Source organism: Lottia gigantea (assembly GCF_000327385.1).
Source record: "Lottia gigantea unplaced genomic scaffold LOTGIsca_166, whole genome shotgun sequence".
Lineage (NCBI taxonomy): Eukaryota > Metazoa > Mollusca > Gastropoda > Lottiidae > Lottia > Lottia gigantea.
The window spans coordinates 336,362-357,995 of record NW_008708067.1 but is presented as its reverse complement, the minus strand read 5'-3'; the positions used below and the strand labels follow the sequence as shown (position 1 = coordinate 357,995).

The 21,634-nt window shown below is 34.1% G+C and overlaps 5 protein-coding genes across 5 annotated transcripts; 3 read left to right on the top strand and 2 right to left on the bottom strand.

The window, feature by feature from the left end:
• The first annotated feature begins 695 nt into the window (after window positions 1–695).
• Window positions 696–3,620, top strand: LOTGIDRAFT_226175 (hypothetical protein). Its single transcript, XM_009051400.1, has 4 exons — window positions 696–867; window positions 1,228–1,341; window positions 1,639–1,814; window positions 2,214–3,620. Exons 1-4 carry the CDS (start codon window positions 771–773, stop codon window positions 2,301–2,303), a joined length of 477 nt encoding a protein of 158 aa, XP_009049648.1. The 5' UTR covers window positions 696–770; the 3' UTR covers window positions 2,304–3,620.
• A 660-nt stretch (window positions 3,621–4,280) lies between these two features.
• On the bottom strand, window positions 4,281–6,715 carry LOTGIDRAFT_238761 (hypothetical protein). Its single transcript, XM_009051399.1, has 5 exons — window positions 6,530–6,715; window positions 5,716–5,847; window positions 5,330–5,456; window positions 4,816–4,892; window positions 4,281–4,538 (listed from the first exon to the last, which is right to left on the bottom strand). Exons 1-5 carry the CDS (start codon window positions 6,699–6,701, stop codon window positions 4,348–4,350), a joined length of 699 nt encoding a protein of 232 aa, XP_009049647.1. The 5' UTR covers window positions 6,702–6,715; the 3' UTR covers window positions 4,281–4,347.
• A 923-nt stretch (window positions 6,716–7,638) lies between these two features.
• On the top strand, window positions 7,639–7,929 carry LOTGIDRAFT_84886 (hypothetical protein; the record flags this gene model as incomplete). Its single annotated transcript, XM_009051373.1, has 1 exon — window positions 7,639–7,929. A coding segment is annotated over one exon (291 nt), but the record flags the coding sequence as incomplete, so codon positions are not given.
• Window positions 7,930–11,418: 3,489 nt separating this feature from the next.
• LOTGIDRAFT_238760 (hypothetical protein) lies at window positions 11,419–14,989 on the top strand. Its single transcript, XM_009051398.1, has 5 exons — window positions 11,419–11,471; window positions 12,565–12,671; window positions 13,483–13,542; window positions 14,108–14,218; window positions 14,660–14,989. The coding sequence occupies exons 1-5, from the start codon at window positions 11,454–11,456 to the stop codon at window positions 14,865–14,867; spliced, it is 504 nt and encodes a 167-aa protein (XP_009049646.1). The 5' UTR covers window positions 11,419–11,453; the 3' UTR covers window positions 14,868–14,989.
• Window positions 14,990–15,542: 553 nt separating this feature from the next.
• Window positions 15,543–20,638, bottom strand: LOTGIDRAFT_226173 (hypothetical protein). Its single transcript, XM_009051397.1, has 6 exons — window positions 20,545–20,638; window positions 19,258–19,441; window positions 18,502–18,822; window positions 18,113–18,216; window positions 17,388–17,565; window positions 15,543–16,898 (listed from the first exon to the last, which is right to left on the bottom strand). The coding sequence occupies exons 1-6, from the start codon at window positions 20,551–20,553 to the stop codon at window positions 16,786–16,788; spliced, it is 909 nt and encodes a 302-aa protein (XP_009049645.1). The 5' UTR covers window positions 20,554–20,638; the 3' UTR covers window positions 15,543–16,785.
• Window positions 20,639–21,634: the final 996 nt, after the last annotated feature.

The following is a 21,634-nucleotide window of genomic DNA, read 5'->3' as shown; positions in this document are numbered from 1 at the left end:
TTCCCCATGCTTATCAACACTCCAGAATGAGTTATTGCCCTTGATTTGGTGATTTCATTGTTGCCGTCATCGACTTTTTAACTGCACTCCGAGTAATCTCCGAGTAATAACTTTTATTTAATTGTGTTTCATGTCAGTGGTTAGCTCAGTTGTAACAAAATAATAGCCTAGCAATGCGGTGAGATTCATTCAAAATCTTAAGCTATGTTAGCTTCTTGCTATTTTTTTTTAGCTTAGTTATACATAATAGTAGTCTACTATCTTACACTAGTATTTTACTTCTCTCTTTATTGGTAAACCATTTCTCTATGGACTAACAAGGAGTTGGCAAACTCTTGCTACCCTTATTTTTCATGAAAGGAACTGCACATGGGAACTTTTTTTCATGTAGGCTAGGCCTGGAGCTTAGAGCCTACGTGTTTATGGTCTCTAGGATCAGAATAAGAACAATAGCCTATTTGGTGTTTTGAAATACCAGTCAAGATTGTAGACAGTTAATATCTGTCATTAAAGTTTTATTGGTAATGCTTTCTATCTGGTTCCCCACATTTTCATTTTGTGTACAGACTACAGGTAGGGAACTTGGAGAAACAAAGATGTGTGTTCAGAAGAGTTTTTTTTTGTTGTAGTCAGTTTTCATTCCGAGTTACCTCCCTTCAATTGAGTCATCACGTGTTCAATATCACGCGATTCTCATTCACCTCGAAACCTTTATCACTTCCTCTGTCAAAATCTGTGTCTTTGGAGACATTTTATCGAAATCTTCAAAGATGTCACGATTTATTGAGCAGCTATTATTTACAGCTTTTATTTTATCTTGTTTGTTTACTGTAGTAATCTCTGTTGTACCAAAATATAAACAATGTGGTGAGTTTTATTCTACAGACTATTAGTAAATTGTTATGGCTTAGAAACTGATCGTTTGATACTCTCCTTTTTGGCAAACCCTTTCTCATCTAGGGTTAAGTTAGGCCTAAACTCTGGCCATTGGCACCCTTATAGTAGACTAATTGTGTCTTCATTCATTTGCTAAGGTGAAGGATTGATCTTTTATGCCAAATTAGTAAATTTATGTCCAAGAACTATTTGTTATCCTTAGCAAGTAAGTGGGAATTTGGCTGAGCTGAAGCCGAAGGCATATTATGAAATTGATAGTTGGCCAATACTAATGTAGGCCCTGTTTTTAAATATCTAAATTGTTTTATGTTATTGTATGTTATGTTGTAGATGGTTCAATGAAAGGAAAAATTGTGTCTGTAGATATATCAGTCAAATGTGACAGCTCAATTTGTTATCTTGTTAAAGGCAAGGGTGTGGTCTTGAGTGTGAAATTTGCTCCTAGTAAGTATTGGTTATGCATTTCTGGGCTAAGACATCAATATTAGTTAACGTGAAAAAGAATTGAGACTAAAACTTTCAAGACATGATACAGTCGCCATAAAGCATGTCCTTAATACTAGTATTTTACCTTCAAACGAAATTCAACCTTAGCCAAAATCAGTTCGGACAAACTCGTTCCACTTCAGACCTATTTATCATCAAAACTCATCAAAGAATAAGCTACATTTGTGCTACTGTAAGAACCCAAAGTCCATAACATAACTTTGATTGGGTATAAATTTACAATTGATCTTCCAGGTGAAATGGTGAATGCTTCAACAGCTGTAGTTGAAGGAAAATTGGGTCCATTAAAGGTTCCATTCCCTCTACCAAATCCAAATGGGTGTGAAAACAGTGGTTTAACTTGTCCTTTAAAACCTGGAGTTACAGTTCAATATCAATCTTCTATATCAATCAAGAAAAGCTATCCTGATGTAAGTTGATTCTAGTTCAATTATGTCAAGGTATTGGTACTACCTTGATAATGTTTGAGTGGCTATGGAAAACATGGCTTAAAAAGGTGACCAAAAATAATTGAAAAATTGATACAGCTTTAGAATTGAGTAAGCCTGTTTTGAAAGCCTTTATGTGACAATTTTCATTATAGAGACAGGTGCCCCATTCATTTTGACCAATCATACTTTAGTCTCAATGTTTTAAAGATAAGTCAATCAGTAATTAGTGTTCACAGCTCAACATTGAAATTTTGAGCCTTCAAATCCATGTGTCCAGAATTTTCCACATTTGACGTCATTTTAAGATACTACCCAAAATTGGGCACCTGTCCTTTTGCACTGGGAACAACACATGATAATCTCCAAATTTTGTTTCAGGTACGTGTCATTGTTTTTTGGTCTCTTGAGGATCAGAATAAGAATAATATTTGGTGTGTTGAAATACCAGTCAAGATTGTTGACAGCTAAAGATGGTGGTTTTTTTGCAAAGAATCTAAGCTTGGCATACTATTATATCTATAGCATTTGGGTCTTCGTATTAAAATTTTTGAATATTTTTTACCTGTATCACCTTTCAATATTCAAGGTTTGTGTTTTGAAAGGTGATACAAAAAAATAAAGAAGCTCCATTAATACTGTAATAAAAGGACTCATTTCATTTTGGGAAAACATTTTTGCTTAATAAATTTAGGCTGTATTTTAAATCAAAATTATTCTGTATATGAAATATTTTGTTTTGAAAAATGTTATGTCCCATTGCACCTGTTTAAGAACATTACTTTTGGAAAATGATAATGGTAGAATGCTGAGATTGCTGTTTGGTTGATGTCAACTTTTTAAACCAATTATTTACCTTTAGAAATGAAATTATGCTTTTATTTATTTGAATCCACATAACCCGAGTCAACACCATTATGCAAAGTTTGATCTGAAAACCGGTGAAATGTGTTCTTAGTCCGAAATTCTTTTTAATTAATTTATTTCTGTTTTTTTACTGTTTAATTCTTTGTACACTGTATTTACTCTTTATTTTGTACAAATTTTACAAATTCCTAATTAGTTACACTTTGAGCATTATTTTTCATCGATTTCATTGCTGTTTCATTCAGGAGGTTTGCAATATTCACTGGTAAAAGGAGTTAAAACCTTTTTTAATGCCCTTGTATGTGTGTCAAAGGATGCCATTTTTATTTCCACTTTGATGTCAATAGCTCCTGTATTTATTAGAAAAAGGTTGATGGCTCAGTTATCAATACTTCAATGAAATATTTTGATTTCATATTCTGGTCATATTTGCAGACTTTCAAGAATTATTAAGGATTGATAGGAATTGATGGTGCTAATAGTATCCTGGACACATTCAACCAATAGAAAACTTTCTTAATTTTTTTCAACCCCAAGGATATTTACTATAGTCTAAGATGTTATAATAATAATCTTAGTTGAATATTTCTTTTATTTTTGTTAATGAACTTGCTGTTAAGTAGTAATATTTCTTTGTTTCAATAGATTTTCATTTCCAGGATGGTTAATGTATTATGAATTATTTCTTACAATTCGAGATCCTACATGGTAGTATATCTAAAAATTTTAGGACTGACATACATTAATCATTGAGGAATTATGGCCCATTTTTATGCTGAACTTCAAATGACTGTGAACTGGTCAGAATAATTGTAATTAATAAACGTCTCAATCTCAAAGATTTATGTAATAAATTGGTGCCTTTGTACAATACTCTTATTTCCATCATTACAGCTGAATAAATTTATATTTTTTTCTTGTATGCCTTTTGCTTCAATTAGGAACAGCATTTCATAGAGATGGAAATATGAAGCTTGGTTGAAGCAAGCTGCTAGATACCTTGGGTTGTCTCCCAGTTGAGTTTTGTACGAATCTTTTCTTGATTGTAACATTACGAAAGTTTGGTATTCTATTGGAAGGAAAACGGTTGTGCCACTGGAATGCTTCTTTATCATATACCCGATATAGAATGCAATTGTAACGTAAATGCTGGAATAATAGGAAGAACGAGGGTTTTTTGATCACATGCATAAACGATCTGAAAATAGCCTTAAAGGTATTGTAAAGAGGTTGTCTTAAAAAAAATAATCAATTTGCATTATTCCAATTATCAATCAGACGTCTGTGCTTCCTACAATCCCACTAAAACTACAGTGGCCTTGTGTGATTCAAGCTTTTTTGCGATTAGTGACTTTATCAAGCCAATTTGTTATCTCTTTAAAGGATCTTCAGGAAAGAAGACTTTTCCAACATGAAAATCATACCTGACGTACATCTAGATTAAAATATAGTCGAGAATCCAAGCTTTTTGATTATATGAACGATCATTCCAATTCTATAAATTATCCAAAATAGCTAGACATGGCAGTTTTGGGTAAGGACGACTTTCCCAACTACATGGTTTGAGAATCAATTAAATAGTTAACTTTTACAAATTTTAATCTAACTAAATCTTGTCATTCAATAACTGGACAGTTCCCTTTCCTTATTATGCTGCACAATGAAGTGTAGATAAGAGGCCGATATTGATTGACTGTCCAACTTGCTTTCCATTAGAATCTTTACACCAGCAAACCGATCCAACACATTGGTAGTTTCTGTAGTTACCATTTGGTCCACAATAAAATAGTTTACCTATTAAACCAGTCTTAGCATAGGTATCTTGATCTCTAGCACATTCTGAAAAAAATATGATTGGAAAAGTTGTAGGAATGTATGACAGAGATTGACCATTTTGTATGTGTATCAACGACAATCGTATCACCATTTTGATTTCTTGTTTGATCGTCTGTTTGAAGACGACATGAGAAACTCGTCGAGACGTTGCATTAAAGTTTAACCGGTTTCCATAAAGCTGTGTCTCTATACAATGGTAGTCTTGTATTGGTATTGGTGAAAAATACATGCATTCGCCGAAAAGGTTATCGAAATGACATGAGATATAAACACAACTTACTGCAGTCCATTCCTTGTGTCAGTCCTCTGTTAACTGGGTAACCCAAATTTTTACCACCAGCCGATGTACAATGACATCTAAAAAAAGAGGAACAATATAATACATGAAATCGAAAACTGAAAGTTGTAGCCTATTCTACATGTGATATGCATGATAATAAATAATGCATCAGCATCAAAAGCATCGAAGAAAATTCAAAGGGAAAGATTCTACATTGAGCCTCCAATTATTGTACCCCCGCTTTATTCTTTAACAAAATTTGTGTCTGAATGTACTAGATCAATTCAATGTTTCGAAAATTTTGTTGGAAAAGAACTTTCTCAGATGCTCCATGAGAGATATCACAGAGTTGCCGAAATTTGAATTCAGCCTCGTTTGTCCTCCCATTGAGTTAGCCTGTTATTTGTACCCGCAGTCTCTGGAGATTTATGTCGCGCCACTGGTTGAGCCATGCAAACGGTGATGACTATGGTGTGAGGGCACCTTTATGGATTTGAAGATGATCGGCACTTACTGTGATCCAATACATTGAACGGCGGAGTAAGTTCCATCGCTATCACATTTTGGTTCTTCTGCGCCTAACAAAATACCGCCATTTTGTTTTTGATCTAAAAAGACCTTTCGGGCATCGGCACAGGAAGCTGTAATAATTAAATAAAATAAAAGTTCAAAATAGTAACTGGCCGTAGGTACACATTCATGTAGAAATAACGGTATTATCGGCTTGCTGAAACCATGACGGGATCCCTTCCCCGGAATCTAACAACCTTTCTATATCAAGATGGTTCATTTGACGACCAATACAATGTATTATTTGGAAAATGATAGATGAATGTTAAGTTAAGGAAACGTATCAGCGATAAAGAAAGCCTTTTAAAATCGTATCAAGATAATTCTTACGGAAATCGTCTTCTCTCTTGGCTTGTGTTTTAACACAAGTGAATGAGGATTTATCACAAGTTAATCCTGGTCCACATTCTGCATTGTTTGGTATTCCAATGAAGGCTGTCTGTAAACAGGATTCTTTCTCAGCTAGAATATAAATTGACATTTGTTTAGTTGTTTTGAAATGGTAGGAAATTTGTTAATGAAATCTGATTTGTTTAGATATATCCTTTATCTTGTCTGTCTACTTATTTCATCTCTTTCTGTAATTTCAGGTGCTTCTTTCCAAATGGTAAAAACCAAAATGTTTAATCCCACTCTTGTCGGTTCCTGCAGAAGGTCATAGCAAAACTTAAAATATGCGTAAAAAACGGTATACACTGGCTTATTGCGGTGTTACGTAAAATTTATCTCCCTTTGCTTTGCCTGATCTTTGAGGTTGTTGTACGGGCAAAAGAATTTAATTTCCTTAGATCATAAGAAAAACTATCTGAACTAATCATTCCGAGCGAAATGAAAAACTGAACAGTGGCAACTGTGGGTAAAGACGACAAATAATGGTACCCTATTTGGTAGCTTCCAATATCCCCCAGGAGACCAATGATTTGCCAGGTTGGGAACCAAGATGTTACAACAGAAGATCTTGTGAGATCACCACATTTTGGAATTCGTGCATAGTAATCTCCCTATGATCTTTCAAAATCTCCACTATGGTCAAGCAATATCTAACGCCATCACTTCAATGGCAAATTAGGGTGCCATTTGGATTTGTTAACCCACGTTCCTACGAACGAGTACATTAATCACATCTTGTTGAAGAGAGATTTACCTAATTGCGTGATACAAACTGGACAACATCCACAAAATCCTCCATTATTTTCTACTCTTCCATTACAATTTAAAGCGCTCACACAGCTGACTGCAGCACATATTCCTGGTGTGCATTGAATGGCTTCACTGGCACCCCAAGCCGCAGCAAATATTAATAATAAAACCTTCATGATAACTCTTCTTTAATGTCTATTACTAATCCCCTATATCTCTTTCTTTTATACCTGATATTGGATTTCTGTCAGCTGTTTGTCGTTATCTAATCTCGTACATTTAAGACAAACATAAGAAAAACAAGTTAGTCATTGCCAACGGACCTAATTCTCTAACGGTTACTGTATACGTCATTCTGATTGGTTGCTACCAGAGACTCAAACCAATAAGAGTCTTTAACCACTAAACTGTATTCTCAAGTGGTCAAATACACACCCTTTACAAAATTTTCGTCGCGCATCGTAGTTTTAAAGGCATACTAATAATTATTGGAGATTGCACAATATTCATCGAAAACGTTCCTAAAATAGAAAATTACTGGAATTCGGTGAGAAAAACACTTGATGACTTCCAAGGTAAATAAGTTCCAATTTTCTGAGCAATGAGTGCAAAAATAAAATGCTACTGAAAACGTCTCCGAAGAGTAAGAAGTATTGTTGCTTCGTGACATTATATTTAATTCATAATATAGCTAGTTCGCGTAAGGTAGTTTAATTGGCGATTTTATGCGGACGGGAGCCGGACTTGGCCCTATTTTTTTTTAAGCTGAAGAGAGAATTGTCTTCATCAAATGTGAAACCACCAAGATCATTAAATGGTAAACTATCAAGCTCATTAATTGTTAAACCACCAAGAACATTTAATGGAAGATAAACTACCAAGATAATTAAGTGTTAAACCACTAATATCATTAAATGGTAAACTACCAAGATCATTAAATGGCAAATTGCCAAGATCATTAAATGGTAAACTACCAAGATCATTAAATGGTAAACTACCAAGATCATTAAATGGTAAACTACCAAGATCATTTAATGGTAAACTACCAAGATCATTAAATGTTAAACTACCAAGATCATTTAATTTTAAACTACCAAGATCATTTAATGGTAAATACCAAGATCATTAAATGGTAAACTACCAAGATCATTAAATGGTAAACTATCAAGATCATTAAATAGTAAACTACCAAGGTCATTAAATGGCAAATTGCCAAGATCATTAAATGGTAAACTACCAAGATCATTAAATGTTAAACCACCAAGATCATTAAATGTTCAACTACCAAGATCAATTAATGGTAAACTACCAAGACCATTTAATGCTAAACTAACCAGATCATTAAATGGCAAACATCCTAGATCATTAAATGGTAAACTACCAAGATCATTAAATGGTAAACTACTTAGATCATTGAATGGTAAACCACTAAGATCATTTAAAATAACCAAAATAATCACCAAATAACCAAGATCATTAAATTACAAACTATCCAGATCATTTAAAGGCAAACAATGTATACAAACACAGGTGATTACTTTGGTCTAAGATCACTACTTCACTAGTGAAATTACTTGACTATTCTCCTTTAAGGTCATTAAACTATCATTTAATATTTTCTGTCCACATAACGAATTTATACACCGGTTTTGGTAATATGATATATATATTTAAGTATCCTATTCAGTTATTTCGCAAAGAAAATAAGCCGCAAATAACCCCACAGAGTAGTTTAGTTATCGATCATACGACAACTCTTTGCGGCAGGTGCACTCCCACTTACAGAGCGCCCAGGAAATTTTTATGGTGGACCGTTTGCAAACTTCGACGATTTGATATGACAAACAGCAAGCTCTGTATTAATATTTGTTAGCTTCTGAAGCGTCTTCTTCAACTTGAAGTTATGCTATTTTTTCTCGGTCATTTCATAGTAATTGGAAATGCCTATTTATAGTAGCTTAACATAAGTGCATGCAAAACAATGTGATTTCAAAATGACAGCTAAGCATTATACGCCGAGACGCTTTGTGTCAATTTGAAGTACCTGTATTTCTATTAATATGCCGAATGAAATAACCCTATACAAATAAAGTCATATACTTTGCGTACATTATTATTAAACATAAAACGAATTATTTCTTAAATTGTTTAGTAATTATATTTACACAGGATTTCTTTTTCAAATATAATATGTTTACTTTTGAATATAATACTAATCCATTCGAACTCGGCAAAACGTGAATCCATTAATCTGCAGTTTAAAATCGCTTATATGATCAAATGTACACGACCAAAATGATGATAAAAAACAATCTAACCATAGAAAAATGTCATGGCTCCCAGCAGTGGCGGCGCCAACTCCCCGGGGGGAGGCAGACTCTACGGGAGACAACTGTCGGGACTGAATTCAAAATGCAGCAAATCTGTGGAGCGTGTGACAGGGGTCTCACAAGAAATTTTCGAAAATGTTTAAAATAAAATGGGGGAACAGTAGCTAAGACCTTGAACTGACTACTTTTTTTATCATCGAAAGTGAAATGCAATTTTCGGCTTGTCTTTTAAATAGTTGCCTGAGGCGGTGAATGCATTTTGTGATTCTCTGAGATCTCTCTTCCAAAATCAGTCACGGTGCAAGATCTTAACTCATGTAAATTTTAATTGATATAGTATTATTCAGACCTAGTTGGGGTACGAATAAGAAGCAAACTAACTCTATGGGGGTCCAACAGTTATCTGATAATCTAATAAAACCAAACAAACGACTACAATACGACTACCAATCAACACGAATTACTATCATCAGAACGAATTTGAATCCATGTTTCACCGCCATGTCATTCGACCCGACCAGATCTAACGAAGTATCAACAACCACACCAACAACACAGCATCATCAAATTTAAACCAATCGAACTACCAACTACTACAACTTCCAACAACGACCTAGTTTGCGATATCAGCATCCACTGGACACGGACGTTAACTTGTCATCTACCAACCAACTCTATGGGAGACAACTGTCGAGGCTGAATTCAAAATGCGATAACTGGAAAGGGGCTTCAAAGAAAATTTTCGAATTTTTTTTTTTAAATGCAAACCGCAAAACGTATTAACAACATATGTTTAAAATCTGTTACAAATAAAGTGGGGGGGGGGGGCATCCATGTTAGATATTTTGATGTAGCTAAGACCTTGAACTGACTACTTTTTTGCAATTCTCGGCTTGTCTTTTAAATAGTTGCCTGAGGTGGTGAATGTATTTTGTGATGCATTGAGATGACTCTCTTCCAAAATCAGTCATTGGAATCACGAGATCTAATCTTATGCAATTTTTAATTGGTATAGTCGTATTCAAACCCGGTTGGGACTAGATTTTGTGATCATATGTTACGGTGCATTGCACCTAGCGAACTTGGACGCGAATCATTTTCTTTTTCGATGAATGGTTTTTGATGAATTTGTGAATGCAAAATGGTAGTGTAAGTCCAGATTTACCTCTAAAGAGTATCAATTAATGTCCAACTATATAAACCACCGTGGTCAACAGTCGTAAAAGAGTACATTTTGAAAATGTGGAACACAGCTTGTGTATCGAAATAAATAAAATCCTAGGGCTATGGTGTTCTATTTTGATTCATATTATTTTATATCTGATTCATAATAAACATTACAATAATTTTAGTGTCCTACTTTGTGGTCACCTTCCTTAAGTTGAGTTTCCGCTTGAAGAGAATCTATTTTGCCGTCAGCTTCAAATTTATCTACATAATCTGTTATTTTAAACTTTTACAAAAGCAATTTAAAGGGTACAGGGGCGCTGATCGGGATTGGGGTTGATATATATTCATACCCTCCCTTCCGCGAATCACATTATGTCAGTTACAAGGCTTCATGTAACCTTTATGTTCGTTTGAACCTTGTTTGTAACACCAGAAAGGCGTCCTTTCTGAGTTTATACGGAGACAGAAAAATAGCTCAGAGCATATTATGGTCGCCATGAACGTGGTATAAATGTGAAGGATGCGTCAGATACAAAGCAATAACACCCCTTTTGGACCGCAAATGTACTTCGGTTCTCTTGATTTCTATTCGAATAACTTCCAGTTGCTTTCGCAATGGCAAATAAATTTATTCAGTTATAACCAGAAGTTATCCAGATAGAAAAATCTACCTACATCACGTATAAAATGGCGTCTCCTGTTGATGGGACTGCTTAAAAATCACAAGAAGGGGATTAATAAAGTACACGAATATGCATCGGAAGAGGAAACGGAAAATTACACGTATATTGTTGTCAAATTCATATTTTATAATGATCAGCATTGTAGTTCTATTCCGGCAACTGTGACACGGCACGTTACTAAAAATAAAAACCTAGATGACTTTTCTCGGCAGTTCGAAAGCGACTTTCAAGATAGGATTGCAGTGTGGCAGCAAACCGAACGCAATCGAATTGGTTATAACCGAATTCAATAATCCAGTTGTTGTGCAGAGCGAAAGAGGTATATCCGACGTTGCAATCGCCACGGAATCGAAAGTCTCTTTCGACAAGAATCCTTGCAAAAATATCCTTCACCCAACATGACATTGACGGTCTTCATTAGCCCAATAAGGTGGATAAATATAGGATGTAAAACTCCATGCATGTTATGTCAAGATATTTCACTCTTCGTGGGTTTTTGTTATCAATTCGATCATATTATTGATGAAAAAGGGTATTGAGTTCAATATCCGGCAATAAAGTTTTGATTGCCTCAAAATCTTTGAACCATATCCAACACTCAATCCAACCAATCAGAGTTTTTGGGCGACCGGATATGCGTGACCTCGAACTACTTTTGCTTCTATAAAAATGCAAATTCAGACCGATTTGGCTCAGAATCCTATTCAGATCAGATTGCTACAGTTTGATTGCTCTCCAATTCAAGATGTTCAAGGCAGTTTTCGTAAGTCAAATTTTATTTCGATTTTTTTCGGGTTACTTTTATTTCTTTAATTTCGATTTTTGTAATTTTTTGTTTATAAAATGGTTAATTTTAGGGAAAAACACATAAATTTTGGGCAAATTCTCTCTGTTAAACTCATATTGCGATTGAATTCCTCGCAGTAAATTTGTGGGAAGGGGGCAAGATTAAAATCAAAATTTACGTATTATGAAGTTTTTATACGCCCACACGTAAGATGGGCGTATATTGTACCGTCCGTCTGTTCACATTTGGCTCGTGCTCACTCTACAGGCTACAGTTCTTTATGGATTCTTTTGATTTTTATTTTGTATGTCAATGTTGTTATGAAGATGATGCCTATTGATTTTCGTGATGATCGGATAATTTTTCATCGAAATATCGTGTCTGACTTGACGTTTTTCTCTATTAGCTATATTGTGCAACTCGTGCTCACTCTACAGGCTACAATTCTTTACAGATTCTTTTGATTTTTATTTTGTGTGTCAATGTCATTATGAAGATGATTCCTATTGATTTTCGTGATGATCGGATAATTTTTCACCGAAATATCGTGTCTGACTTGACGTTTCACTCTATTAGCTATATTGTGCAACCCTGTAGTCACTAAAGACTGTTTAATCATTTCTGTCAGCTGCCAGTGGGCGTATGTTAACTTGCCTGGCAAGCTATCTTTTAACGTTTTTAACTTCCGTCATTTTCAAAAGCATCTATCGATATTGATACGCTCCTTTCCTTTGCTTTCTTCACCTATTTCGTGGTTGATCACCAGAACAATCAACACCATGCTCAACATTTTCTCCGTAGAGTTCACATTTTTTAATTGCATTGTACATTTCTCACACCTGACAGATATTAACGCAGCATACTATTTTAACCATAAAGCAATCTGAAAAAGGCAAATGAGTAATGTTTGAAGATCTACGCTTGATAACAGCAACAATACCCTTCCATCGCTCTTATATACATGTACATTATTATCATTATTACTATTCACTCTAAGGCCATCATTTACAGATATGTGCAGAAGAGCAGGACGTAAAACTCCATTTATTTCATTTTATCTTATTTACAGGTATTAGCTTTGTGTGTTATTGTGAAAGCTCAAAATGGCGAGAGGGCAGAAACCAATGTTCAAGGACATAATGTTGATCAAAAGAAAATCCTTGCCTTATTTGAAACGTAACTTATTTTTTTGTATTATTAGGTAGAATATTATATAGTAATGCAAATGCCTCGAATATTCAAAATGACCCCGTTTAAAGGGCCCTACTGCCTCTAAGGATAATCAAAAAATTGAAAATTTTAAACTTCGAGTCTTTGTTAATCAGTGGACTTTACTGGTTTCATAACAGAATCTCTCCAAAAGTATATAAATTCATAAAAGTAATCAGTAATAATTCATAGAATTCAAAGAATGCTTAGAAGCGTTTTGTAATAATTACTTTATGTTTAATGGATGTGTTGTCTTAAATAGAGATTCTATTCTTTAGTCATGGCACCTGGTAAGTCTTACTGGCTTGCTGACTTTACATTTTGTGTCCATTCTAAGCCGTAGTATCCTTTAAAAGCTATATAGAGAAACCTTGCTGTCGTTATATGAATTATTCTGTGTCAGAATGTAGTCTAGGCGACGATTCGTTTCATTAATTTTTTGTGAAAATGAGCACTTGCAATTTTATTCACGCGGACGCTACTCAGCTCGTAGACGCTATTCAAATATCAAAATCAATGCAATAACTTTCCATATTATCATATCATTTTATCAAAGAAAAATTCCCTTTGGCTGAATTCACCCAAACGTCTATAAAATTTTGAGTTTTGATATGACCATAAACTGTCTTACAGGCTGAGTACGTTAAAGATCCTTCGCGGATGGAAATTGAATAATTAGTAGGCTAATGCTATTTTCCTGGCAAAGTTTCGCTCGTTGCATACTGCATTACGACTCATTCACGTACAAAAAAGCGTATAAGTTCATTTTCTATTTTAGGTCAGAACTAAGCAAAGAATCTCGTAATTCACAGAAGAGTTTTATTGCACCATTAAGCAAGTAAGTCATCTATTGATTACTCGTATATTGTCTGTTGCGTTAACGAGAGGTAAAAGTCCAGGTGTGTCGTAACTTGGTCAACGGAAATTTATTCACAGCATGTTGGTCACGTTACGCTGACCACTCGGAAAACTAGTCAATAGTAAGTAAGTCATATGGCAAATTGTTCCTGTGACCAAATTTTTAAGTGACCACTCTATTGTAAATTATTATGGGTGACCAAGTTACCTAGATCTAGTTTAGTACTTTTTTGTATCAGATGTCCGGTATTATAATATAAAGGCGAGGAAAAATACTTGTGCACGCAAGGATCGACCCGATATACATTTCAGGTGGGAGTAGCTAGCCCAGGCAAATCTTTTTAAGGGGACTCAACAAGTCATTTAAGTCGTAAAAAATTTTCAGGGAGGGTAATATTCTTAAATTTTGTTACAAATGCGCCCCTCCCCCCTATGTACCCTTGCAGGCGCCGCCCCTGAATAAAACACAATTTACATGCACGTCCAGATGCCATGAATCGACCTGATCCCACTTAACTAAACAAGTTGATCTTATATTTCATCAGGCCTGATTGCTGTCCATCTCGAAAAGAATTAGTTACCAATGTTCAACTAGGGAAGGAAGTTTGTGACGTCATTTTCCCTATAACCAAGCCTGCTTACAAGACAGTATGCCTGTAAGTAGTCGCATTTCCTTTTATTTTATGTTCTGTTAGGTTAGCGCGCTGTCTGTTTTAAAACGAAAATAATCAGTATGGTGGCAATGACAGTCTCTGGATACTGGTACCTTATAATGATAAAAAAAATTTGTAATAGTACGATGTCTGTCGTACCAAGCTCACTTTAAACAGTAGTAAGTGTGGGCTCTCGAACGAAAAAAGTGTAGAAAAGGTCCACCATGACTTAAAATCAATTTTCACATGCACTGGAAAATCAAGCTGATTAATCTATACACTTATTTACCAAGTTTGAGACTTAAATTCGTATATCCGTTCTAGGAGGTAGTATCATTTTAAACTAAACAAAAGTGGACTGCCTGCGTTTTGAATCATCACAGATGCGTATCTTAGTCAAAATCATAAAGGTAGATGTTATAAATTAATTGTTTTCGGTTTCAGGTGTGACAAGTGTGCAAAACACTGCAACACCAAACCATGGTACGGATGTAGAGTAGCCAAATGGTCGCTTGTGAAGCTATATGTATGCTGTGACGTGTCCCAAATTTGTAAAATTGTTAAGATTGGTGTGCCCACTGGAAATTGTGATTGCATGGCACAATTTTTTCCTGTTCCTGATCCAATTGGTGTCCCAGTTAAGGGTAAATAGAAGCTAATCTCTAATGGTATGATGCAAACATTGGATGACCCGTAATATTTGTTAACCTTCATTTTTCGCTAACAATTGAAATGTGAATCGTACCACTAGCTTAATAAAATTATAAAAAATCCATCTTGTTGTCCTTAATCCATCAATCTTAAATATTAGATTCAAACAGTATCGGCTATTTAAAAACGGGAAAAATGCTTGTTCTTATCCTGAAGTCCTTAGCACCCACGACAGATTTGGCTAAGCCATGGTGCTGACATCTTCACAGTGTCAAGCTATTACGAACTTCGTCTTATTCCTTGACTACAATTGCCATTATTGATCTAGTGGCCTAGCCAGGATTTCATTGACGGGTCTGCCTTTTGATGTTAAAGGGTACTAATGAATGTGGTGGGTTTGGTAGGCCTCTCCCTGGAAAAATGTTAAAATCTAGGACGGCAGAGAATGCCTCTAATGTGATTTTGGCAGTGAAAGTTGGAACTTTGCATTTTTTTTATGTCCCGAAGGGAGGGGGGGGGGGATTGCACTTGCCCCACCCCGCCCTTAAATACGCCTCTTGATTGATCCATGGACTATTTACTGTGTTTTATCCAACAAAGAAGGCATCTGGTCACATTATTATATTGAACCCAAGTTGTTTTGGGGTGATATCAAGGGAGGTAACTTCAAACAGACAAAAATTTATAGGGTTTATTCCATCATTAATCCCTTGGATTACCTTTTGGGGGATTGGATGAAATTTTGTTCACTACTTAAGTCGAGCAATAATGTATTTGTACATCCAAGTTATAACAAAACATGAGCTGAAATATTGGCAGTATAATCACTGAAAAATTGACAGTATCATCACTGAAATATTGATGAAATGATCACTGAAATATTGATAGTATAATCACTGAAATATTGACAATATAGTCACTGCAATATTGACAATATCATCACTGAAATATTGACTATATCATCACTGAAATATTGACAGTATAATCACTGAAATATTGACAATATCATCACTGAAATATTGATAAAATGATCACTGAAATATTGATAATATCATCACTGAAATATTGACAGTATAATCACTGAAATATTGACTATGTCATCACTGAAATATTGACAGTATAATCACTGAAATATTGACAGTATAATCACTGAAATATTGATAAAATGATCACTGAAATATTGACGATATAATCATTGACATATTGACAATATCATCACTGAAATATTGATGAAATGATCACTGAAATATTGATAGTATAATCACTGAAATATTGACGATATAGTCACTGCAATATTGACAATATCATCACTGAAATATTGACTATATCATCACTGAAATATTGACAGTATAATCACTGAAATATTGACAATATCATCACTGAAATATTGATAAAATGATCACTGAAATATTGATAATATCATCACTGAAATATTGACAGTATAATCACTGAAATATTGACAGTATAATCACTGAAATATTGATAAAATAATCACTGAAATATTGACGATATAATCATTGACATATTGACAATATCATCACTGAAATATTGATAATATAATCACTGAAATATTGACAATATAATCACTGAAATATTGATAATATAATCACTGAAATATTGATAATATCATCACTGAAATATTGATAATATAATCACTGACATATTGATAATATCATCACTGAAATATTGACAATATCATCACTGAAATATTGATAATATAATCACGGAAATATTGATAATATAATCACTGAAATATTGATAATATAATCACTGAAATAATGATAATATAATCACTGAAATATTGATAATATAACACTGAAATATTGATAATATAATCACTGAAATATTGATATTATAATCACTGAAATATTGATAATATCATCACTGAAATATTGATAATATAATCACTGAAATATGAACTAACTATCATTTAAATAAATGTAATCTCTCTCTTCTAATTTATCACGATAATAATTATCAAATTCTTCTGCTTCTGATGGCAAGAAATGATTCTTCCAATCACCAGTTTTGCCTGAAATCATAAATTAGATTATGGGGTTCACTTTTATTCAGATTGGCCAATGACCAGAGTCAAATTAAAGGCTTTTAAGCAAAATCTAACATGGTACTGTCTTAAAGATGTTCAGACGTGTGAATAGATCCTGTCTTTATCAGTAAAGGTCGACAAGTTGAGACTATCCAATTTTAAATGAAAAGTCACAATTTGGCTAATTTCACAAGTTCACTCATTGCATATTGAGTCTTCATTATAATAAAGAGCATTGAAAAACAACGAGGAGTATAAATCGATATTAATTTCCAATTTTAAATTAAAAATTGGCTGATGGTGTCGCCTGGTAGAAGTTTACTCATTATGACGTTCTGAGTCTTCCATGTTCTAATTAGATGCAGAAAAAAGTGCGACATATTATGTAAATCAATAACGATTTCAAATATCGGATAAGAGCAATATATTTTGGACTATTTGACTGTAGTTCTTTATAAATTATATAAATTATACCTTTACGATACATGATCTCCTTTTCACCTTTAAAATGTGGCAATGAAGGGTTGTGTAAAGACTCTTTGTAGGTCTTCATCTGATCAAAATGAGTATTAACAGCTATTTCTTCATACAGTTTATCTGAATATTCCTTTCCTATGAACGTAGCTAATTTCTTGATTCCCTTTACTGGATTCTGAAACAGGCAGAATACTTGCAACGAACAAAGGTCCAATGTTCTACAGGCTGTCCCACATACTCTATCGAGAGGTCCCGTAGTACAGTCGATTAGAGAGTTGGAATCAATACATGACGTCATATACGGCTTTGGGTTACGTGAAACAAATGGTGGTAGAGGGTACTAATCTAGGTCGTTATGTGAAAGCCTTGTGAATTTGAAAAAGTCACATTCTCGCATTATTCCACGAATACCTCGGGAAAGATCTATACCGAGGGATTTGGCCAAGGACCAGCCTGGTAACTAGATCTTATTGAACGTAAGTTATAATTTTTGTAAAGAATGTTTTTTTTTCCTGTTGGAAATCGAACAAGAGCGAAAAGAAAATTGGAACGCATAACCCTATTTAACTTTCAAAGTAAATTTGATAATTCGGACAAACGGGATATTAATATATTATGGTTGCTGCCTGCTGTCAATTTTCAGATTGATAATTAGAAATGTTCAGGAAAAATTAAGACTTCATTATGGGATATTGGTATCAGACAACGACAGTTAAACTTACAGCTACTAAATCTTCATAACGTATAGTCAATATAGGATAGTCAGGATTTGATAGTTTAGACTCTTTCCACTTGAGGAAATGTCCATCCCATCCTCCAAATGGCACTGGAATAGAAGTCTGAAATAAGTAACACTGACGTCATGAAATAGCGATTGATATTATATAGATATTATAAAATATCTATCAATTGGACTTTACCCATACTTTTTTTTAACCTTATCATCATGACAATTGTTTCAAGACCTTTATGGTTTTAATGTTCTACACAATGATGCATCTTTATCATCATCATCATCATCATCATCATCACCAGAAGTTTCAAATGATAATTTGTCGTGAATACTGAAGCGGATAAAATCTCTTGAATAAAGACTAAAGCTTAAACTTACCTTCACCTTTCATATATATGGGAATAAAATTAGGAAATTTGCCATCGTAAGATACGGATTTAGTCTTAATTAAGTGGTGAAAATAAGAAACGCAAGCATCTTTAGGATTGCGCACTACCTGAACCAATTTACATTTTTTATGGATCATATCTACTGGTAGCTCGTCAAAATACCTATGGGTACACATCGTGCGTGGAGATAGTATTTCCGCCACCTTTTCGACGGAAAGAAAATCCATGTGATTTAGTTCCATAACATTTGGAATTGGTTCACTATTTCCTTTCTGTAGCATACTCACGATCTCATACACATAATGGCTTCCTGTAAATGAAATGAATTAAAATGAAAAATCAAATTGCCCCTACTACAACAATATGCATTTTCAGATGATTTGTGGCTTAAGAATATATGTAAATAATTTTCAGAATTACTAGGATTGTACTAAAATACAATAAACCCTTCAATGCCTCTCTCAACATATAAACAATCAAGTCTGGTTATTGGCCTGCCCTGCTTGTTGACACGGACTACATTGGGAAATACGACGTACACATGTTCTGGTTGAATAACCTATAACTAAATTTAATCTTAAGTAGCCGATATCTTTACTCAAAAAAGATCAAGCTGACCTTCTCCTACCCGACGTAGCACAGCTAGTAACTGGGGCATCATCCTCTTTCATAAACGTTCAACTAAATCGAATATGAAGTAGGCCCATATCTATACTCATAAAAGGACAAGCTGACTTTCTCTTACCTGACTTTGCATAGCAAGTAACTAAGACATCGTCCTTTTTTCCTTCCACTGCTTTCAAACCATCCCATTTAGCTTTAGACACGGCGTTAATTAATATACGGTCATTAATTTTCTTTAAACTTAGAGTATCTCCACCCGCATCTTGGACTATGTACGGTCTTTCCTCCTCTGTATGATCGTCTTTCTACAATTACAAATGGGTTGAGATTTATTTCCATATTACTTTTTGTTATAACGCAAAATAACACCCCGTTTTGGCTCTGTACCGTGTGGGGGTTTGAGGTGTCGTACCTACGAATATGTACGTTCTTCACATTATTTTGAAAATTTTGAGATGTCAGACGTTATTTCGTGTACAGATAAAAATGTAATTTACCCAATTTCTTGTAAAAAAAAAATGCGTAATTCAATATGTTGGTGAAACCCAAAATGCGTTGGGTACTCATTTTAGCGACCATCGTTTCGATATACTTCAATGAGTAGAGCAGTATAGGACGTAAAACTCCTTCCATTTCGTTTCAAGAAAGGTTAACCAATCAAGAATCATTTCAACTTACAATCATTTCATTGAGGAAATATTATAAATTAAAAGTTATTAAAATGGATACAAATTAAAATTAAAATAATATAAATGAATATATTATAGTAATTATAGTGAACTCAGTTATGCCTAGTTTAAGTGTTAAATATTATGCAGATAGTAGGCCTATATATGAAAAAGTCGAATTAATGTCCTGAGCATATTGGATTCGATTATTTCCTTTTGCTTTTGGACTCATTCACTATCTGAAACAATTGCTTAATGTGTTTTAGATTTTTGGTATTATTTGTAAACAGTGTATAATTTCAGTCTTTCTTTATGTACATTGTTTTAATATCTCTTTGCACACAGTGAAGAACATTTATAGTACCATTTCAATGTAATCTTATTACTAAAATTGATATATACAAAGTATGATCTCTTCTTGTGACCGTGGCAAATGCTTCTATAACACCCAAAAACCAATTGGCCAACTGTACCAGAGAATCATAACAGAGTTCATAACTTACTCTCAAAGGGCATGCAAACAGAAGTTTTTGATGATATTGTTGGACTTAAGAAAATTTACGTAAACTTTTTAAATAGTTTTAAATTCGAGAAAAGTTCAACACAGGATCAAAGAAACTTATCTTCTGCGTAGGCGGGATACAATGTGACACAACTGTGCACACATTTTGACATATTATTAGAATATCTAGCATAGATTTTCGATGTATTATCAGAAAACAATACGTTCACATACTTACATTTTGCATGGCGGATTAGGAAGTCGTAGTAATGTCGGATTTGTAAAACGTATCAATGCAGGATTTGAAAGTCTTATTAAGGTGCTTCACCTCCGATTCAAAATCACAAGTAATACAATCACAAAGCATTAGTGTATAAATATCGTACTTTGATATTATTCTATTTCTAGTCCTCAAACTAAATCCTGATTGGTCAATTCGTTCTGTGACGTGGCAACTATAAAGGAATACTGTCTCTCACAAAGAACAAAACAATTAGATTATCAAACTTCGCCAATAAGAGTATATTCATCAGCGGATTTACCTGGTATCACAGATTACCACAAAAATCAGACAAATCCATAAAACTTGTACAAAAATTACTTTACATTACATTTTACATTTTCAATAAAAGGGAGATAAATGTGGGTATCAGTGGCCTCAATATTGACCATTTCATAAGAGATATATGAGCATCGGTGACCTCAAATTGACAATTTCATAAAAGAGATATATGGGCATCGGTGACCTCAGTTTGACCATTTCATAAGAGATATGTTAGAATCGGTGACCCCAATAATGCCCATTTCAAAACGGAAATATATGAGCATCAGTGACCTCAACATTAACCATTTCATAAGAGAGATATATGAGCATCGGTGACCTCAGTTTGTCCATTTCATACGAGATATGTGAGAATCAGTGACCTCAATATTTCATATTTCATTTCATAAGAGAGAGATATGAGCATCGGTGACCTCAGTTTAGCCATTTCGTGCGAGAGATAAGAGATATGTGAGAATCAGTGACCCCAATATTGGCCATATCATAAGTGAGATAGGTGAGAATCGGTGACCATTTCATAAGAGAGATATATGAGCATCGGTGACCCCAATATTGGCCATTTCATAAGAGTCAATTGCGTAAGTTTTTGTTTTACTTGTTATAATTTTTCACATCATTGTTAGCGTTATTTATCACCTAAATATATATTTTTTTTGCATTTTTCATCTTGCTTTATATATCCCCAAACCCAGTTTGACTTATTTGCATAATTTGATCCCAACATTTTCACGCTCCCTTCTAACCCCAAGTTATTTCATTATGCTCC